This window comes from Lichenostomus cassidix, chromosome 21 (genome assembly GCF_008360975.1).
Source record: "Lichenostomus cassidix isolate B80296 chromosome 21, HeHo_3.0, whole genome shotgun sequence".
NCBI lineage: Eukaryota > Metazoa > Chordata > Aves > Passeriformes > Meliphagidae > Lichenostomus > Lichenostomus cassidix.
The window spans coordinates 6,088,724-6,103,853 of NC_139501.1; the positions used below are offsets into that span (position 1 = coordinate 6,088,724).

General features: G+C 54.5%; 1 protein-coding gene across 3 annotated transcripts; it reads left to right on the forward strand.

The window, feature by feature from the left end:
- The first annotated feature begins 1,568 nt into the window (after positions 1–1,568).
- LOC146428397 (protein-arginine deiminase type-3-like) lies at positions 1,569–13,429 on the forward strand. Of its 3 annotated transcripts, XM_085079761.1 has the most exons (16): positions 1,569–1,732; positions 4,242–4,422; positions 5,077–5,149; positions 5,848–5,909; positions 6,287–6,404; positions 6,813–6,938; positions 7,822–8,000; positions 8,700–8,803; positions 9,103–9,214; positions 9,876–9,983; positions 10,411–10,559; positions 10,957–11,101; positions 11,182–11,275; positions 11,857–11,936; positions 12,482–12,610; positions 12,982–13,429. In XM_085079761.1, the coding sequence occupies exons 1-16, from the start codon at positions 1,641–1,643 to the stop codon at positions 13,213–13,215; spliced, it is 1,986 nt and encodes a 661-aa protein (XP_084935887.1). In that variant the 5' UTR covers positions 1,569–1,640; the 3' UTR covers positions 13,216–13,429. The 3 variants fall into 3 exon arrangements, with proteins under 3 accessions (XP_084935887.1, XP_084935885.1, XP_084935886.1); XM_085079759.1 differs by lacking the exon at positions 12,982–13,429 and adding an exon at positions 12,878–12,975 and having other exon boundaries at positions 1,579–1,732; positions 6,287–6,938; XM_085079760.1 differs by lacking the exon at positions 1,569–1,732 and having other exon boundaries at positions 4,262–4,422; positions 5,097–5,149; positions 6,287–6,938.
- The last annotated feature ends 1,701 nt before the right edge of the window (positions 13,430–15,130 follow it).

Below are 15,130 nucleotides of genomic sequence, written 5' to 3' on the forward strand. Positions count from 1 at the left end.
TGGCTGCTCCAGGGGTGCAGATCCCATCCCACTGTTATAGGGTGTGGCTGCTCCAGGAGTCCGATCCCATCCCACTGTTATAGGGCCGCGCAGTCCCCGATCGCAGCTCTGCAGCTGCGAATTCCCCGCCAGAATTCCCTGTTTCATCCCAAACCCCTTCCCCCCGGCCTGTCCCCTGTCCCGGGCTGGGGTCACACCCCGCTGCCCTCACCCCGACCCTTCCACACCTTCCCCGGGCGGAATTTCCCCTCCCTCCGCCCTTCTCTGGGCGCTTTCAGCTCCAGCGGAGCGCGGCGCTTCCCCGTGGCAGCCTGGCACCGCCCGGGGCGCTCCGGGAACCGAAACCCGCCCGGAGCGCGGCCTTGCACAACCCCGGCGGCTGTTCTGGGGCCAGACACGCGTGTTTTGGGCACCTCGCTTGGCTGGGAGGATTGTTGAGGCGTAGATTTTAAGAACTTTCTAAGAAAAGCTGCACCTCCCGCGTCGCGCAGCCAAAATCGGGGCGCTGGGAAAGAGGGAAGTGGTGCCAAGGACCTTCCGTGCGGCGGATTTTGGGGGGAAAAGGGGATTTCAACTGGGGGGATCTTCTCAGAGGGTCGCTGCAGAGCTGCGGAGGAGATGCTCCCGCACATCCCACTAAACCCCCCGGTTTTGCCCCAAAAGCGGCTTTCCAGCCCCGTTTCCCCCGGGATCCCAGTGTCCCTGCTGCCATTCCCCGGGGAGCGACACCGAATCGCGTGACCCGGCGGGGAGGGGGCTCGGCGACAGCTGCAGGGACAAAGGGCTCTCCCACGCGCCGACGGACGGGGATTTAATTAAAAAACAAAGGCGATTAAAGGCGCCCCGCGGGCTGCGCTGTCCCCGCCGCAGGTGACATCCCCGCCCCGAGCGCCCACCCCGCACCTCAGCCCTGCCGGAGGCAGAATTCCAGCGCTTTGTCCTGGCCGAGCGAACAAACAAAACCCTTCAGAGGGAGAAACCCAACCCGGCCCAGCCCGGCTCTGGCGCGGACCCAGCGCGGCTCCGGTGGCGCTGAATATTTCATCGCGTGGGCTGCAGGTCACTGTTCCCACCCGCGGGGCCGAACCCCCCCGCGTTCGTCTTCCCGGAGCTCTGTGCTCATCCTGGGGTGCTTTTCCCCCTCTCCCGGAGCTCCGTGAGCGTCCCGGGGTGCTTTTCCCCCGCGTTACCGGAGCTCCGTGTGTGTCCCGGGACTCTGCTCCCCCCGCTCTCGGAGCTCCGAGCACCCCGCGCTGCCCAGCCTCCCCTCTCCCGGAGCTCCGTGCTCATCCCGGGGCACTTTCCCCCCTCTCCCAGAGCTCCCTGAGTATCCCGGGGCGCTTTCCCCCCTCTCTCGGAGCTCCGAGCACCCCTCGGTGCTGCCGGGCCCGAGCCGCGGCTCTGCCGGAGCTCTGCGAGTGTCCCGAGCCCGAACCCGAGCGCGCCTGTCGCGGAGCTCCGTGCGCTGCTCCCCGGGGCGCTGTTCCCCGCCCCACGCCGGACGCTGCGCACACCCTGCCCCGGAGCGGGGATTAGGCCGCCCTTTGGCTGATCCCCTCCCCGCTGCCCAGCGCTATAAAGCCCGGGCGGCTGCGGGTGGCACGGCACGGCACGGCACGGCACGGCACGGCGGTTCGGCCATGGCCCAGCAGCGCCGTGTCCAGCTGTCCACGCAGCACCCCACGAGCACCGTGTGCGTGCTGGGCACCGAGCTGGCCCTGGATGTGTGCGGGTGAGCGAGTCCCACAAATCCGCTTTTTGCCCCTTTGATCCCGTTAATTGGAGCCTAAAAATAGCGCGGGGGCGGGCTGGGGGCGAGGCCGCCGCTCCGGGGGGATTTTCCCGAGGGATGCTGTCCCGGGAGGAAGGGGAACCTCCGGACAGATGCGGGATTGGGGCATTTCGAGGGGAATTTGGCCGGTTTTGGGGCGCCGAAGCCGCTGTGGGGTTTTTCGGCTGCGTCCCGCATCCCGGGGGGATGAAATGAGAAATATTCCCTACTTTTGGGGGAATGCGGAGGGCGAACCCCCCGCGGCCCCTCCCGGGCTGGATCCGGAGCTGTTGCCCTGGCTGCTGGCCAGATCCGGGAGCTCTGGGCCAGAGCTTTCCCTCTTTGTTCCCCGAAATCCCACCCCGGCCGCGGCAGCTCGGGGCTTCATCTCCCCCACATCCCATCCGCTCCCGCTGCTCTCGGGCTGGGATTGTTCCGATTTTCCCTGTTTTCCTCTGAGGATGGAGCTGCGTTTTCCTTCTCCCGGCTCAGGATTCTCTCATCCCCTCGGCCTCTCGGGATGAGCCCCAACCTGCCGGCGGAAATCCCGATTTTCCGGGGAGATCCGTGCCGAAAATCCGCCCCGGGCAGAGCCGGGATGGAACCGCGCGGGGTCGATCGCGGTTTGGTCCTTTCTGTGGGTCAGAGAATTTTACTGGATTTTACTGCCGCCAATTTCCCGGGATTTGGGGCACCTGTGGTGATTTTTGGGGGGTTTATTCCCATTTATTCCCGTTTCCCACGGCGGCACGGGGTGCGTTTTGCGCCTGGAATATCTCTGGATTTTGGGATTTTTTTTTTTAGGGATCCCTGGAGGGAATCCAGGGGTTTTTTTAGGGATTCTTTGAGGGATTCCTGGCTGGACGTTCGTCGCCGCCGCCTTTTCCAGGGTTCGCAGCCTCCGGTGGGATTTGCCTTTAATCGCCTTTGGCGGATTTGTGGGAATTGCCTTTTCCTTTTGCGGCTCTCCTCACGTTTTGTGGGATTTGTTCCTTGGCCAGGGAATCCATGCAGCCGCTTCTGCGACTTTGCCGCAGGATTTGCTCCTCACCGAAGGATTTATCCCAATTTCACATCGCAGGGCTTGTTGAAGTTGCGTTTTCCGAGATTATTTGCATTTTCCCAGGACTTGTTGCAATTCTAAATTGCGGGTTTCTCTGCGTGTTGAAGGATTTATCCCAATTTCAGACCGCAGAAGTCTTTGTAGTTGCATTTTCCCAGGCTTAACCGAGTTTTCCAGGATTTGTCGCATTTTGCACCACTTGCTGTCATTCTGAATTGCAGGACGTTTTCCATATCGAAGGGTTTATCCCAATTTCATATCTCAGCCCTTGCTGCAGTTGCATTTCCCAGGAATATTTGAATTTCCCATGAGCCACTGATATTCCAAATCCCAGGATTTTTTTCCATATTGAAAGTTTTATCCCAATTTCTCACCTCAGCCCTCTGCAGTCCCATTTCCCAGGAATATCGGAATGTTCCAGGAATATTTGAATTTTCCATGACTCACTGATATCCTAAATCCCAGGATTTCTTCCACATTTAATGTTTTATTCATATCGAATGTCTTATTCCAATTCCTCACCTCAGCCTTGACTGAAGTCACATTTTCCAGGAATATTTGAATTTCCCATGACCCACTGATGTTCAAAATCCCAGGATTTGTTTCCTATTGAAATTTTATCCCAATTCCTCACCTCAGCATTCACTGAAGTCACATTTCCCAGGAATATTTGAATGCTCCATGATCCATTGATATTTGAAATCCCAGGATTTGTCCATATTGGATGATTTACCCCAATTTTATCTCAGCCCTCACTGCAGTTGCATTTCCCAGGAATATTTGAATTTTCCATGACCCACTGATATCCTAAATCTCAGGATTTGTCCATATTGAATGATTTATCCCAATTTCTCACCTCAGCCCTTGCTGCAGTCCTATTTCCCAGGAATATTTGAATTTCCCATGACTTGTTGATATCCTAAATCCCAGGAATTGTTCCCTATTGAAATTTTATCCCAATTTCTCTCCTCAGCCCTCGTCAAAGTCTCATCTCCCAGGAATATTTGAATTTCCCATGACCCACTGATATTCTAAATCCCAGGAATTGCTCCCTATTGAAAGTTTTATCCCAATTTCTCACCTCAGCCCTCGCCAAATTCGCATTTTCCACGAATATTTGAATTTTCCAGGAATATTTGAATGTTCCATGGCCCATTGATACCCTGAGTCCCACGATTTCTTCCACATTGAATGTTTTATCCACATGGAATGTTTTATCCCAACTCCTCCCCTCAGCCCTGGCCGCAGTCACATTTCCCATTTCCTGCCCCATTCCCAAACCCACCCCACGGAAATACACCAGGAAAAGAGGGAAAACACCAGGAAATAGGGGAAAACACCAGGAAAATGGGTAAAACACCAGGAAATGGGGGAAAACTCAGCTGAGGTCTCTCCCCGCCGTTCCAGGTGTGCTCCCAGGGGTTCGGTGTCGTTCAGCATCCAGGGCACTCCGGGGGTGAAGCTCTGGGTGGTCCACGAGGATCAGAGTGTCAGGTTGCCCTCCAGCGTTGCCCGCTGGCCGCTGGCCACTGGCCCCGAGGTGCTGCTGGCCATGGACGCCCCGAGCAACGATGTGGGCGAGGAGAAGGTGCGTGATTCCTGCTGATCCCAGAATTCTTGCCCATCCCGGAATTCCTGCCCATCCTGGAATTCCTGCCCATCCCACCATTCCCACCGATCCCGGCATTCCCACCGGATTTTGGCATTCTAGCCAATCCCGGCATTCTAGCTGATCCTGGCATTCCTGCCAGATTTTGGCATTCCTGCCAGATTTTGGCATTCCTGCTGGATTTTGGCATTCCTGCTGGATTTTGACATTCCAGACAATCCTGGAATTCCTGCCGGATTTTGGCATTCCTGCCAATCCCATCACTCCCGCCAATTCCGGCATTCCCACCAATCCTGGCATTCCCGCTGATTCCGTAACTCCCGCTGGATTTCGGCATTCCCGCCAGATTTCGGCATTCCCACCAGATTTCGGCATTCCTGCCCATCCTGGCATTCCCACCCATCTTGGCATTCCTGCCGGATTTTGCCATTCTGGCTGGATATTGGCATTCCCATAATATTTTGGCATTCCCACCAATTCCAGCATTCCCACCAATTCCAGCATTCCCACCAGATTTCGGCATTCCCACCAGATTTTTTGCATTCCCACCCATCCCAGCATTCCCATCCATCCTGGCACTCCCGCCAGATTTTGGCATTCCGGCCGATCCCGGCATTCCCGCCCTCGTTGCAGGTCAGGATTTCTTATTTCAGGGAGGCTGGCGGAGTTCCCGTGGGCAGAGCTGTGCTTTACCTCACCTGCGTGGGTGAGTCACCCCAAAACAGACCCTTCCGGCATTTCCCCCTTTTCCCAGGATTTTCCCTGTTTTCCTGGCATCTCCCCCTTTTTCCAGGCACCATTTTCCCACCATTTTCCCTTTCTTCCTCAGGGTTTCCCCCTTTTTCTTAGCATTTTTCCCTTTTTCCTGGTGTTTTCCCCTTTTTCCCACTGTTTTCCATGTTTTCCCAGCATTTCCCACCATTTCCCTGGTGTTTCCCCCTTTTCCTGGCATTTCCCCCCTTTTCCCAGGGTTTTCCCCTTTTCCCCAGCATTTCCCCCCTTTTCCTGGGGTTTTCCCCATTTTTCACAGGATATCCCCCTTTTCCCCAGCATTTTCCCATTTTCCCAGAGTTTTCCCCTTTTTTCCCAGCATTTCCCCCATTTCCCCAGGATTTTCCCCCTTTCCCTGGCATTTTCCCCTTTCCCTGGCATTTTCCCCTTTCCCCCGGGGTTCTCCCTTTTTCCCGAGATTTTCCCCTTTTTCCCAGTATTTCCCCCTTTCCCCCAGTGTTGTCCCCTTTTTCCCCAGGGTTTCCCCCTCTTTCCCAGCGTTTCCCCCTTTTTCCTGGTGTTTTCCCCCATTTCCCCAGGATTTTAGCCCTTTTCCCCAGCAATTTTTTCTTTTTCCCCATATTTCCCCTTTTTCCCATATTTCCCCATTTCCCACCCATCCCTTTCCCGCAGAGGTGTCGCTGGACGCCGACGTCAACCGCTGTGGGACAGTGAGCAGGACACTGCTGGATAAGGTATGCCATGGGGCTGGGAATGGTTTGGGATTTGGGAATTGGGGATTTGGGGATTTGGGGATTTGGGAATTTGGGGATTTGGGACTTTGGGGATTTGGAATTTGGGAATTGGGGAATTTGGAATTTGGGAATTTCAAAATTTAGAATTTGGGGATTTGGGAATTGGGGATTTGGGAATTGGGGAATTTGGAATTTGGGAATTTGAAATTTGGGGAATTTGGGAATTTGGGAATTGGGGATTTGGGAATTTGGAATTTGGGGATTTGGGAATTTGGAATTTGGGGATTTGGGAATTTAGAATTCAGAATTTGGGAATCTGGGGATTTGGGAATTTTGGGATTTGGGAATGCTGACCCCAGCCCCGCTCCGTCCCCCAGACCACATGGACGTGGGGTCCGGATGGCCACGGGGCAGTGCTGCTGGTGAACTGTGACCGCGATGACCCCGGCGCTGGCAGCCCCGACAGCCGCGACTGTGCCGTGCGATCCTACAACGGTGCTGGCACATCCCAAATCCTGATTTACCCTCAGTTTTCCCTTTCTGCCACAGCCCCAAACCCCAATTCCCGCTTTTCCCTGCTTTCCCTTTCTCCCACAGCCCAGAAACCCCATTTCCCTCACTTTTCTCTCAGTTTTCCGTTGGTTTTCCCTCACTTTTCCCCCACTTTCCCCCACTTTTCCCTTTCTCCCACATCCCAGAACCCCATTTCCCTCACTTTTCCCTCACTTTTCCCTCAGTTTCCCCTCACTTTTCCCTTTCTCCCACATCCCACTCCCCATTCCCCATTCCCCATTCCCCATTCCCCATTCCCCCATTTCCCCCACATTCCCCATTCCCCATTTCCCCATTTCCCCCATTTCCCCATTTCCCACATTCCCCATTCCCATTTCCCGTTTCCCGCAGACCTGCAGGACATGTCACAGCTGCTGCTCAGGACAAGGGGACCTCGCGCCATCTTCACCCGGCACAGCCTGCTGCTGCACCTCGACTGCGGGGTGGCTGACAAAGTCGGGGTGTTCTACGGCGGCAGTGAGTGCCCACAGCGGGATTTGGGGTCACTGACCCCATTGGGATCCACCCTGATCCCTGCAGAGTGCCTGGAATGGGATTTGGGGTCATTGGGATTGACCCCGACCTCTGCAGAGTGCCCAGAATGGGATTTGGGGTCATTGATGTTGACCCTGATCCTTGCAGAGTGCCCGGAATGGGATTTGGGGTCATTGGGGTCAACCCTGATCCTTGCAGAGCCTTGGGGTCAAATCCACCCTTTTTTGGGGCAGCTTTAGGGAAAAAAGGGGCTGAAAGGTGTGGGAAGGGGGGGTGAGTTTGGGGTGTCCCTGATCCTACAGACAGTGTGGCTCAGTTTGGGGGGAGTTTGGGATGAGTTTGGGGTGTCTCAATCCCACAGATGTGGTGGCTCAGTTTGGGCTCAGTTTGGGGAGATTTTGGGGTCATTTTGGGGTGTCTCCGACCCTGCAGATGTGGTGGCTCAGTTTGGGGTCACTTTGGGGTCACTTTGGAGTGTCCCTGCCCCGATCCCACAGACGTGGTGGCTCAGTTTGGGGTGATTTTGGGGAGTGATTATGGGGTGAGTTTGGGGTGATTTTGGGGTGTTCTCAATTCCACAGATGCTGTGGCTCAGTTTGGGGTCACTTTGGGGTCACGTTGGGCTGTCCCTGTCCCTGCAGATGTGGTGGCTCAGTTCAGGGTCAGTTTGGGGTCACTTTGGGGACACTTTGGGCTGTCCCTGTCCCTGCAGACACAGTGGCTCAGTTTGGGGTCAGTTTGGGGTCACTTTGGGCTGTCCCTGTCCCCGCAGACGCGGTGGCTCAGTTTGGGGTCAGTTCGAGGTCACTTTGGGGTCAGTTCGGGGTCACTTTGGGGTCACGTTGGGCTGTCCCTGTCCCCGCAGACGCGGTGGCCCCGGAGCAGTTCCAGCATGTCCTGGGAGGCTCCAAGCTCTCGTACCCCGTGCGGCCCAGCAAGCACCACCCCGAGAGCCTCTTCTACCTCGAGGCTTTGGACTTCCCTGACCGCGGCTTCCCCGGCCTGGTGGCCATCCACGCCACGCTGCTGGACAGCCCCGAGCAGGTACGGGGTCAGGGATCCTAAATCCATCCCAAATCCATCCTAAACCCATCCCAAACCCATCCCTTCATCCACGCCACGCTGCTGGACAGCCCTGAGCAGGTATGGGGTCAGGGGATCCTAAATCCATCCCAAATCCATACTAAACCCATCCCACCCTGCTGGACAACCCCGAGCAGGTGTGGGGTTATGGGGATCCTAAATCCATCCTAAACCCCATGACAAACCCCATCCCTGTGTCCCAAACCCATCCCAAATCCACCCCAAACCCATCCCACCCTGCTGGACAGCCCCGAGCAGGTAGGGGGTCAGGGAGATCCTGAATCCATCCTAAACCCCATAACAAACCCCAAATCCCATCCCACACCCATCCCAAACCCCATCCCAAATCCATCCCTGCATCCCAAGTCCCATCCTACCCTGCTGGACAGCTCTGAGCAGGTATGGGGTCAGGGGAGATCCCAAACCCACCCCAAACCCATCCCAAACCCCAAACCTCATCCCACATCCCAAACACCCCAAACCCATCTCAAACCCATCCCTACATCCCAAACCCATCCCAAACCCCATCCCACATCCCAAACCCCAAACCCATCCCTACATCCCAAACTCCATTCCCAGCCCCATCCCACATCCCAAACCCATCCCCACATCGGATCCAAACCCCAAACCCCAAATCCCAACCCGTCCCCGCTGTCCCAGGGCCCCCTGGAGTCCCCGCTGTTCACAGACTCTGTGGTGTTCCGTGTGGCTCCCTGGATCATGACCCCAAACACGGCAGCGCCGCTCGAGGTCTTCATCTGCAGGTGGGAGCTGGGCGAGAACCCAAACCCCAAACCCCAGACCCCAAATCCCAAACCCCAGATCCCAAATCCCAAATCCATCCCAAATCAATCCCAAATACCCAGTCCTAAACCCCAAATCCCAAATCAATCCCAAATCCCAAATCAATCCCAAATCCCAAACCGCAAATACCGAATCCTTAACCCCAAACTCCAGATCCCAGATCGCAAATCCCAAATCCCAAACCCTAGACCCTAAATCGCAGATCCCAAATTGCAAATAACCCCAAATAACCCCAAATAACCCAAATTTCCCACTGCAGTGTGGATGGCAATGAGGCGTTTGTGGGGTCAGTGGCGGCTCTGGCTGAGAAGGCGCAGTGTCCCCTGACCGTGTGCCCCACACCCCAAAACCGCCAGGACCGCTGGATCCAGGTGGGAATTATGGGGTTTGGGATTGGGGTTATCTGGGATTATTTGGGATCTGGGGTTTGGGACTATTTGGGATCTGGGGTTTGGGATTTGGAATTATTTGGGGTTTGGGTTTGGGGTGAATTTGGAATTTGCAGTTCGGGATTGATTTGAGTTTTGGGATTGATTTGGGTTTTGGGGTTTGGGATCTGGGATTTGGGATTGGGGATTTGGGATGTGAGGTTGGGGATTGATTTGGGATTTTGGATTTGGGATTGATATGGGATTTGGGCTTTGGGATTTGGGATCTGGGGTTTGGGATTGATTTGGGGTTTGGGATTGATTTGGGATTTTGGATTTGGGATTGATTTGGGATTTGGGCTTTGGGATCTGGGATTTGGGATCTGGGATTTGAAATTTAATTTGGGATTTGGTGTTTGGGATTTTGGATTGATTTGGGATTTGCAGTTTGGGATCTGGGCTCTGGGATTGATTTGGGGTTTGGGATTGATTTGGGATCTGGGATCTGGGATTGATTTGGGGTTTGGAATTTGTGATTTGGGATCTGGGATTGATTTGGGGTTTGGAATTTGTGATTTGGGATCTGGGATTGATTTGGGGTTTGGAATTTGTGATTTGGGATCTGGGATTGATTAGGGGTTTCCCAAATCGGTGCTGTCTGCAGGATGAGATGGAGTTCGGTTACACACAAGCTCCACACAAAACCTTCCCCGTGGTGTTCGACTCTCCCCGCGACGGAGGCCTGGCGGATTTTCCCGTCAAGAGCATCCTGGTATCCATCCTGCCTCGCTGGCCTGGGAACCCCAAAACATCGCCAGAAATCCCGTTATTCCTTGCATTTTGGGGATAAAGCCCTTTATTCCTTGCTTCTTCGGGATGGGAAGCTCCAGCTTGCAAAAAAAATCAGGATAAATCCCTTAATTTCTTGCATTCTTGGGATGGGAAGCTCCAGCTTGGCAAATCCCTAAAAATTGGGATAAATCCCTTAATTTCTCGCATTTTGGGGATCAATCCCTTAATTTCTTGCATTTTTGGAAAGGGAAGCTCCAGCACAGAGGACTATTTGGGGTCACAGCACTTCAGTGCCTTTTTTACCCACTTCCCCCTATTTTTCCAGCCATTCCCCCCTTTTTTCCCAACCCTTCTCTCCCATTTTCCCAACCATTTCCCAACCATTTCCCAACTATTTCCCCACCCAGGGCCCTGATTTCGGCTACGTGGCCCGGCCGGCTCCCACAGGAGCTTCCAGCCTGGATTCCTTTGGGAATTTGGAGGTGAGCCCACCCGTGACGGTGCAGGGCCAGGAGTATCCCTTGGGAAGGATCCTCGTCGGCAGCAGCTTCCCCAGGTGAGGAAAACCCCAAAAAGGGATTTCCTGGTGCCCTTTGGGGTCAGCCCTGAGTAGAGCCTTCCCCAGGTGAGGAAAACCCCCAAAAAAAGGTTTCCCAGCCTGTTTGGGGTCAGAGCTGCACCCCAAACCCCCATGTCCCCCAGGCTCCGGGATGGCCTGGGCTGTTCAGGATTTCCCTGCCTGTTTGGGGTCAGTCCCACTCCCGGAGCCCCGCAAACCCCCAGTATCCCCAAGGCTCCAGGATCCCCTGGCTGTGTGGGATTTCCCAGCACTGTTTGAGATCGATCCTGCTCCCCAAACCCTGGTGTGCCCTGGACTCCAGGATCCCCAGACCATTTGGGATTTCCCAGCCTGTTTGGGGTCAGTCCCACTCCCCAACCCCGCTGTCCCGCAGGCTGGGTGGTCGCAGGATGGCCAGGGCCGTTCGGGATTTCCTGGTGGCCCAGCAGGTCCAGGCGCCGGTGGAGCTCTTCTCCGACTGGCTGCTGGTCGGCCATGTGGACGAATTCCTCAGCTTTGTCCCCACGCCTGGCCGGAAGGTAAGGAATTCTGGGGAGCGGGAAAAGCGGGATGGTGAGCCCCTCGGAGCTCTTCCCGAATTCCTGCCGCCTCCCCGCAGGGATTCCGGCTGCTCCTGGCCAGCCCCAGCGCCTGCTTCCAGCTGCTCCGCGAGAAGCAGGAGGAGGGCTTTGGAGAGGCCGTGATGTTCCAGGGTAGGCGAGGGTGGGAAATGGAGCTCCAGGGGTTGTTTTTTCTTTTCCCCGTGGGATTTGGTGGTTTTCCCTTTTTCCCACGGGATTTGGTGGTTTTCCCTTTTTCCTGTGGGATTTGATTGTTTTCCCGCAGGATTTGGTGGTTTTCCTTTTTCCCCACAGGATTTGCTGGTTTTCCCTTTTCCCCCATGGGATTTGATTGTTTTCCATTTTTCCCGCAGGATTTGATTGTTTTCCTTTTTTCCTCATGGGATTTGATGATTTCCCCTTTTACCCCGAGGGATTTGATTCTTTTTCCCCCCGTTTTTCCTGTGGGATTTGATGGTTTTCTCTTTTTCCCACGGGATTTGATCGTTTTCCCTTTCCCTGCGGGATTTGGTGGGAGGTGGATTTGCCCTGGAACCCGGCGGGCAGAGGGAGCAGAACGAGGCAGAATTGGTTAAAACTGTGCAGATTTGATCCCCGGGCTGGGCAGAGCTCGTTCCTCCTGCCTTGGGAATGGGGGAGCTCCGGGATCAGGGAAGGATCCAGGATCACCCTGGCCTGCCGAGGGTGGAATTGCAGCTGTTCTGGTGCTGCAGGGCTGGAGCAAGTGTCCAAACCGACCATCAACGAGATCCTGGCGGATGAGGAGCTGAGAAAATTCAATGAATATGCCCAGGTGAGCAGGGGGAAGGAGATCCTTCTAGTGCTGCCTGTGTCCTCCTGTCCTCTGCCCATCTTTCCTTTCCTCCATCCATCTGTGGATTCATGGATCCATCCATCCCTCAATCCATCCATCATCCCTTCATCCATCCATCCATCCCTCAATCCATCCATCCATCCCTCAATCCATCCATCATCCATCATCCCTTCATCCATCCATCCATCATCCATTCCTCCATCCATCCATCCATCCATCCTCCATCCATCATCCATCCATCCATCCCTTCATCCATCCATCATCCATCCATCCTCCATCCATCCTCCATCATCCATCCCTCCCTCCATCCATCCATCCTCCATCCATCCCTCAATCCATCCATCCATCCATCCATCCATCCATCCCTCAATCCATCCATCCATCCATCCATCCATCCCTCAATCCATCCCTCAATCCATCCCTTCCTCCATCCATCCATCCATCCATCCATCCATCCATCCATCCATCCATCCATCCATCCATCCATCCCTCCATCCATCCCTCCATCCCTCCCCTCTCCGCAGAGCTGTATCAGCTGGAACAGAGACATCCTGAAGCGCTCGCTGGGTCTGGCTGAGCAGGACATCATCGACATCCCACAGCTCTTCTGTGGTGACGCCAACGAGGGCGCTGAGGCCTTTTTCCCAAACATGGTACTGCGCTCTCCCTTCCCAGGGGTGGGATTTGGGTGAGATTTTCCCATCCCTGATCCCCCTGTGCTCCAGGTGAACCTGCTGGTGCTGGGCTCATCCCCAAGCTCTTTGGGGTGGGATTTGGGCTGGATTTGGGTAGGATTTGGGTAGGATTTGTTCTGGCACTGTCCCACCCCATCTTGGCAGGTGAACATGGTGGTGCTGGGCTGGGATTTGGGATAGGATTTAGGTGGGATTTGGAATAGGATTTTCCCCTCCCATTTCCAGGTGAACATGCTGGTGCTGGGTTGGCACCTGGGCATCCCCAAGCCCTTTGGGGTGGGATTTGGGCCGGAATTTGGCTAGGATTTGTTCTGGGATTTGTTCCCCAGGTGAACATGCTGGTGCTGGGTCGGCACCTGGGCATCCCCAAGCCCTTCGGCCCCGTGCTGGGCGGGCAGTGCTGCCTGGAGCGTCGCGTCAGGGAGCTGCTGGAGCCGCTGGGCCTCTCCTGCACCTTCATCGACGACTTCTTCTCCTACCACGTGCTGGCAGGAGATGTGCACTGCGGCACCAACGTGCGCCGCCAGCCCTTCCCCTTCAAGTGGTGGCACCTGCGGCCCTGAGCTGGCCCTGGCACTGCGGCACCGCCTGTCCCCTCCAGGTGGTGACACCCGGTGCCCTGAGCTGGCCCTGGCACTGCCTGTCCCCTCTACTGGTGCCCTGAGGTGGCTCTGGCACCTCCTGTCCCCTCCCACCCCAATCCCTGTCCCCACCCTTCCCTCCGAGTGCCTTTGGGGTCAGGAATAAATCCAGGCTGTGTCTCCTGGGCTCTGCGGGGTCACTGGGGAGGAGCTGTGACCCGGACTGGTTGGACTGGGAGGGATGGGGAGCAGGGCTGTGGGGCTGTGCTGGTGTGCAAATCCACACGGGTGTGAACCACATGGAGAGAGCACAGGTGGGATCATGGAATCATCATGGAATCATCATGGAATCATGGGATCATCATGGGATCACAGCATCATGGGATCATCATGGGTTGGGTTGGAAGGACCTCAAAGCCATCCAGTGCCACCACAGGACACCTTCCACTGTCCCAGGCTGCTCCAAGCCCCAATGCCCAGCCTGGCTTGGACACTCCAGGGATCCAGGGGCAGCCACAGCTTCTCTGGGAATTTCAGCCCAGCCCTCCCCACCCTCACAGGTGGAATTTCTGCCAATATTCCATTGGGATTTCCCCTCTGTCACTCCAAGCCATTCCCATGTCCTGTCCCTCCATCCCTTTTCCCAATCCCTCTGCAGCTCTCCTGGAGCTCCTTCAGGCCCTGGAAAAGCTCTGAGGTTCCCCTGGAATTTCCCTTCTCCAGGTGAACATTCCCAGCTCTCCCAGCTCCATCCTCTGATCCATCCAGAGCTCTCTGGACTCTGCAGCTCCAGCTCCTTCCCACACGGGAATTCCGGCGGCTCTGCTGGGGTCTCACAGGATCCCTCCTCTCCCTGTCCCTCGCTGTGGGATCAGCCCAGCCTCGGGGGGCTGGAATTCCAGAGCAGGACAGGGAATGTCCCAATTCCGGCCCTTTCCTGCAGCCTGGAGTGTTCCCGGGGCAGAGCTCATCCCATGGATCTGGCCTGTCCCAATCCCAATCCCTCCAGCACAGCCACATCCCAGCTGAAGTCTGCAGGAATTCCTGAGGGAGAGGGGAGCCTGCGAGGGCCTCACTGCCCATTCCCATTCCAGGCTCATTCCCATCATTCCCATTCCCATAATTTCCATCCCCATTCCCAATCCCATTCCCATTCCCATCCTCATTCCATCCCCATCCCATTCCCATTCCCATTCCCATAATTTCCATCCCATTCCCATTCCCATTCCCATTCCCATTCCCATTCCCATTCCCACTCCATTCCCATTCCCATCCCCATTCCCATTCCCTGCCGAGGGAAAATCAGGAATTGTTTGGGATGAGCACCTGATTTGGGATGGATTTGGGGAAAAGCAGCGCCAGCTCCTTTGGGAATGGAAGGAACAGAATGGGAAGGTAAAGAATTAAATGAAAAAATTTAAAATGGAAATTTAAGCCAAAAAGGATTTAAAAAGATGGAAAAGTCAATCCTGAAAATGGGAAAATATTGAAATTTTTTTTAAAAATGGAATATTGGGAGTGAAAGGAAAAAGCCAAATAAAAATGAAGAGTCAAAATTGGACACTGAAATTAAAATTAAGAAATGAAGGTAAAATAAAATGTTGGATTGGAAAATAAACAATAAAAAGCAGAATTCGAAAAAGTAAAAAAGTTAAAAATGAGAGGGAGAAATGGAAAATATTAAAATGGAATTAAAATAAAAAACTAAGAGTGAGAAATAAATAATAATTGACTTAAAAGAAAATATTATAATCAGAAATATGAAATAAGTGTTAAAATTGAATTAGAATTAAAAATTAGAATGAGAAATATAAAAGAAATGTTACAATTGAATTGCAGTTAAAGTAAAAGAATGAAAAAATGACACAACCAAAAATTAGGAATAAAAGTGAAAAAA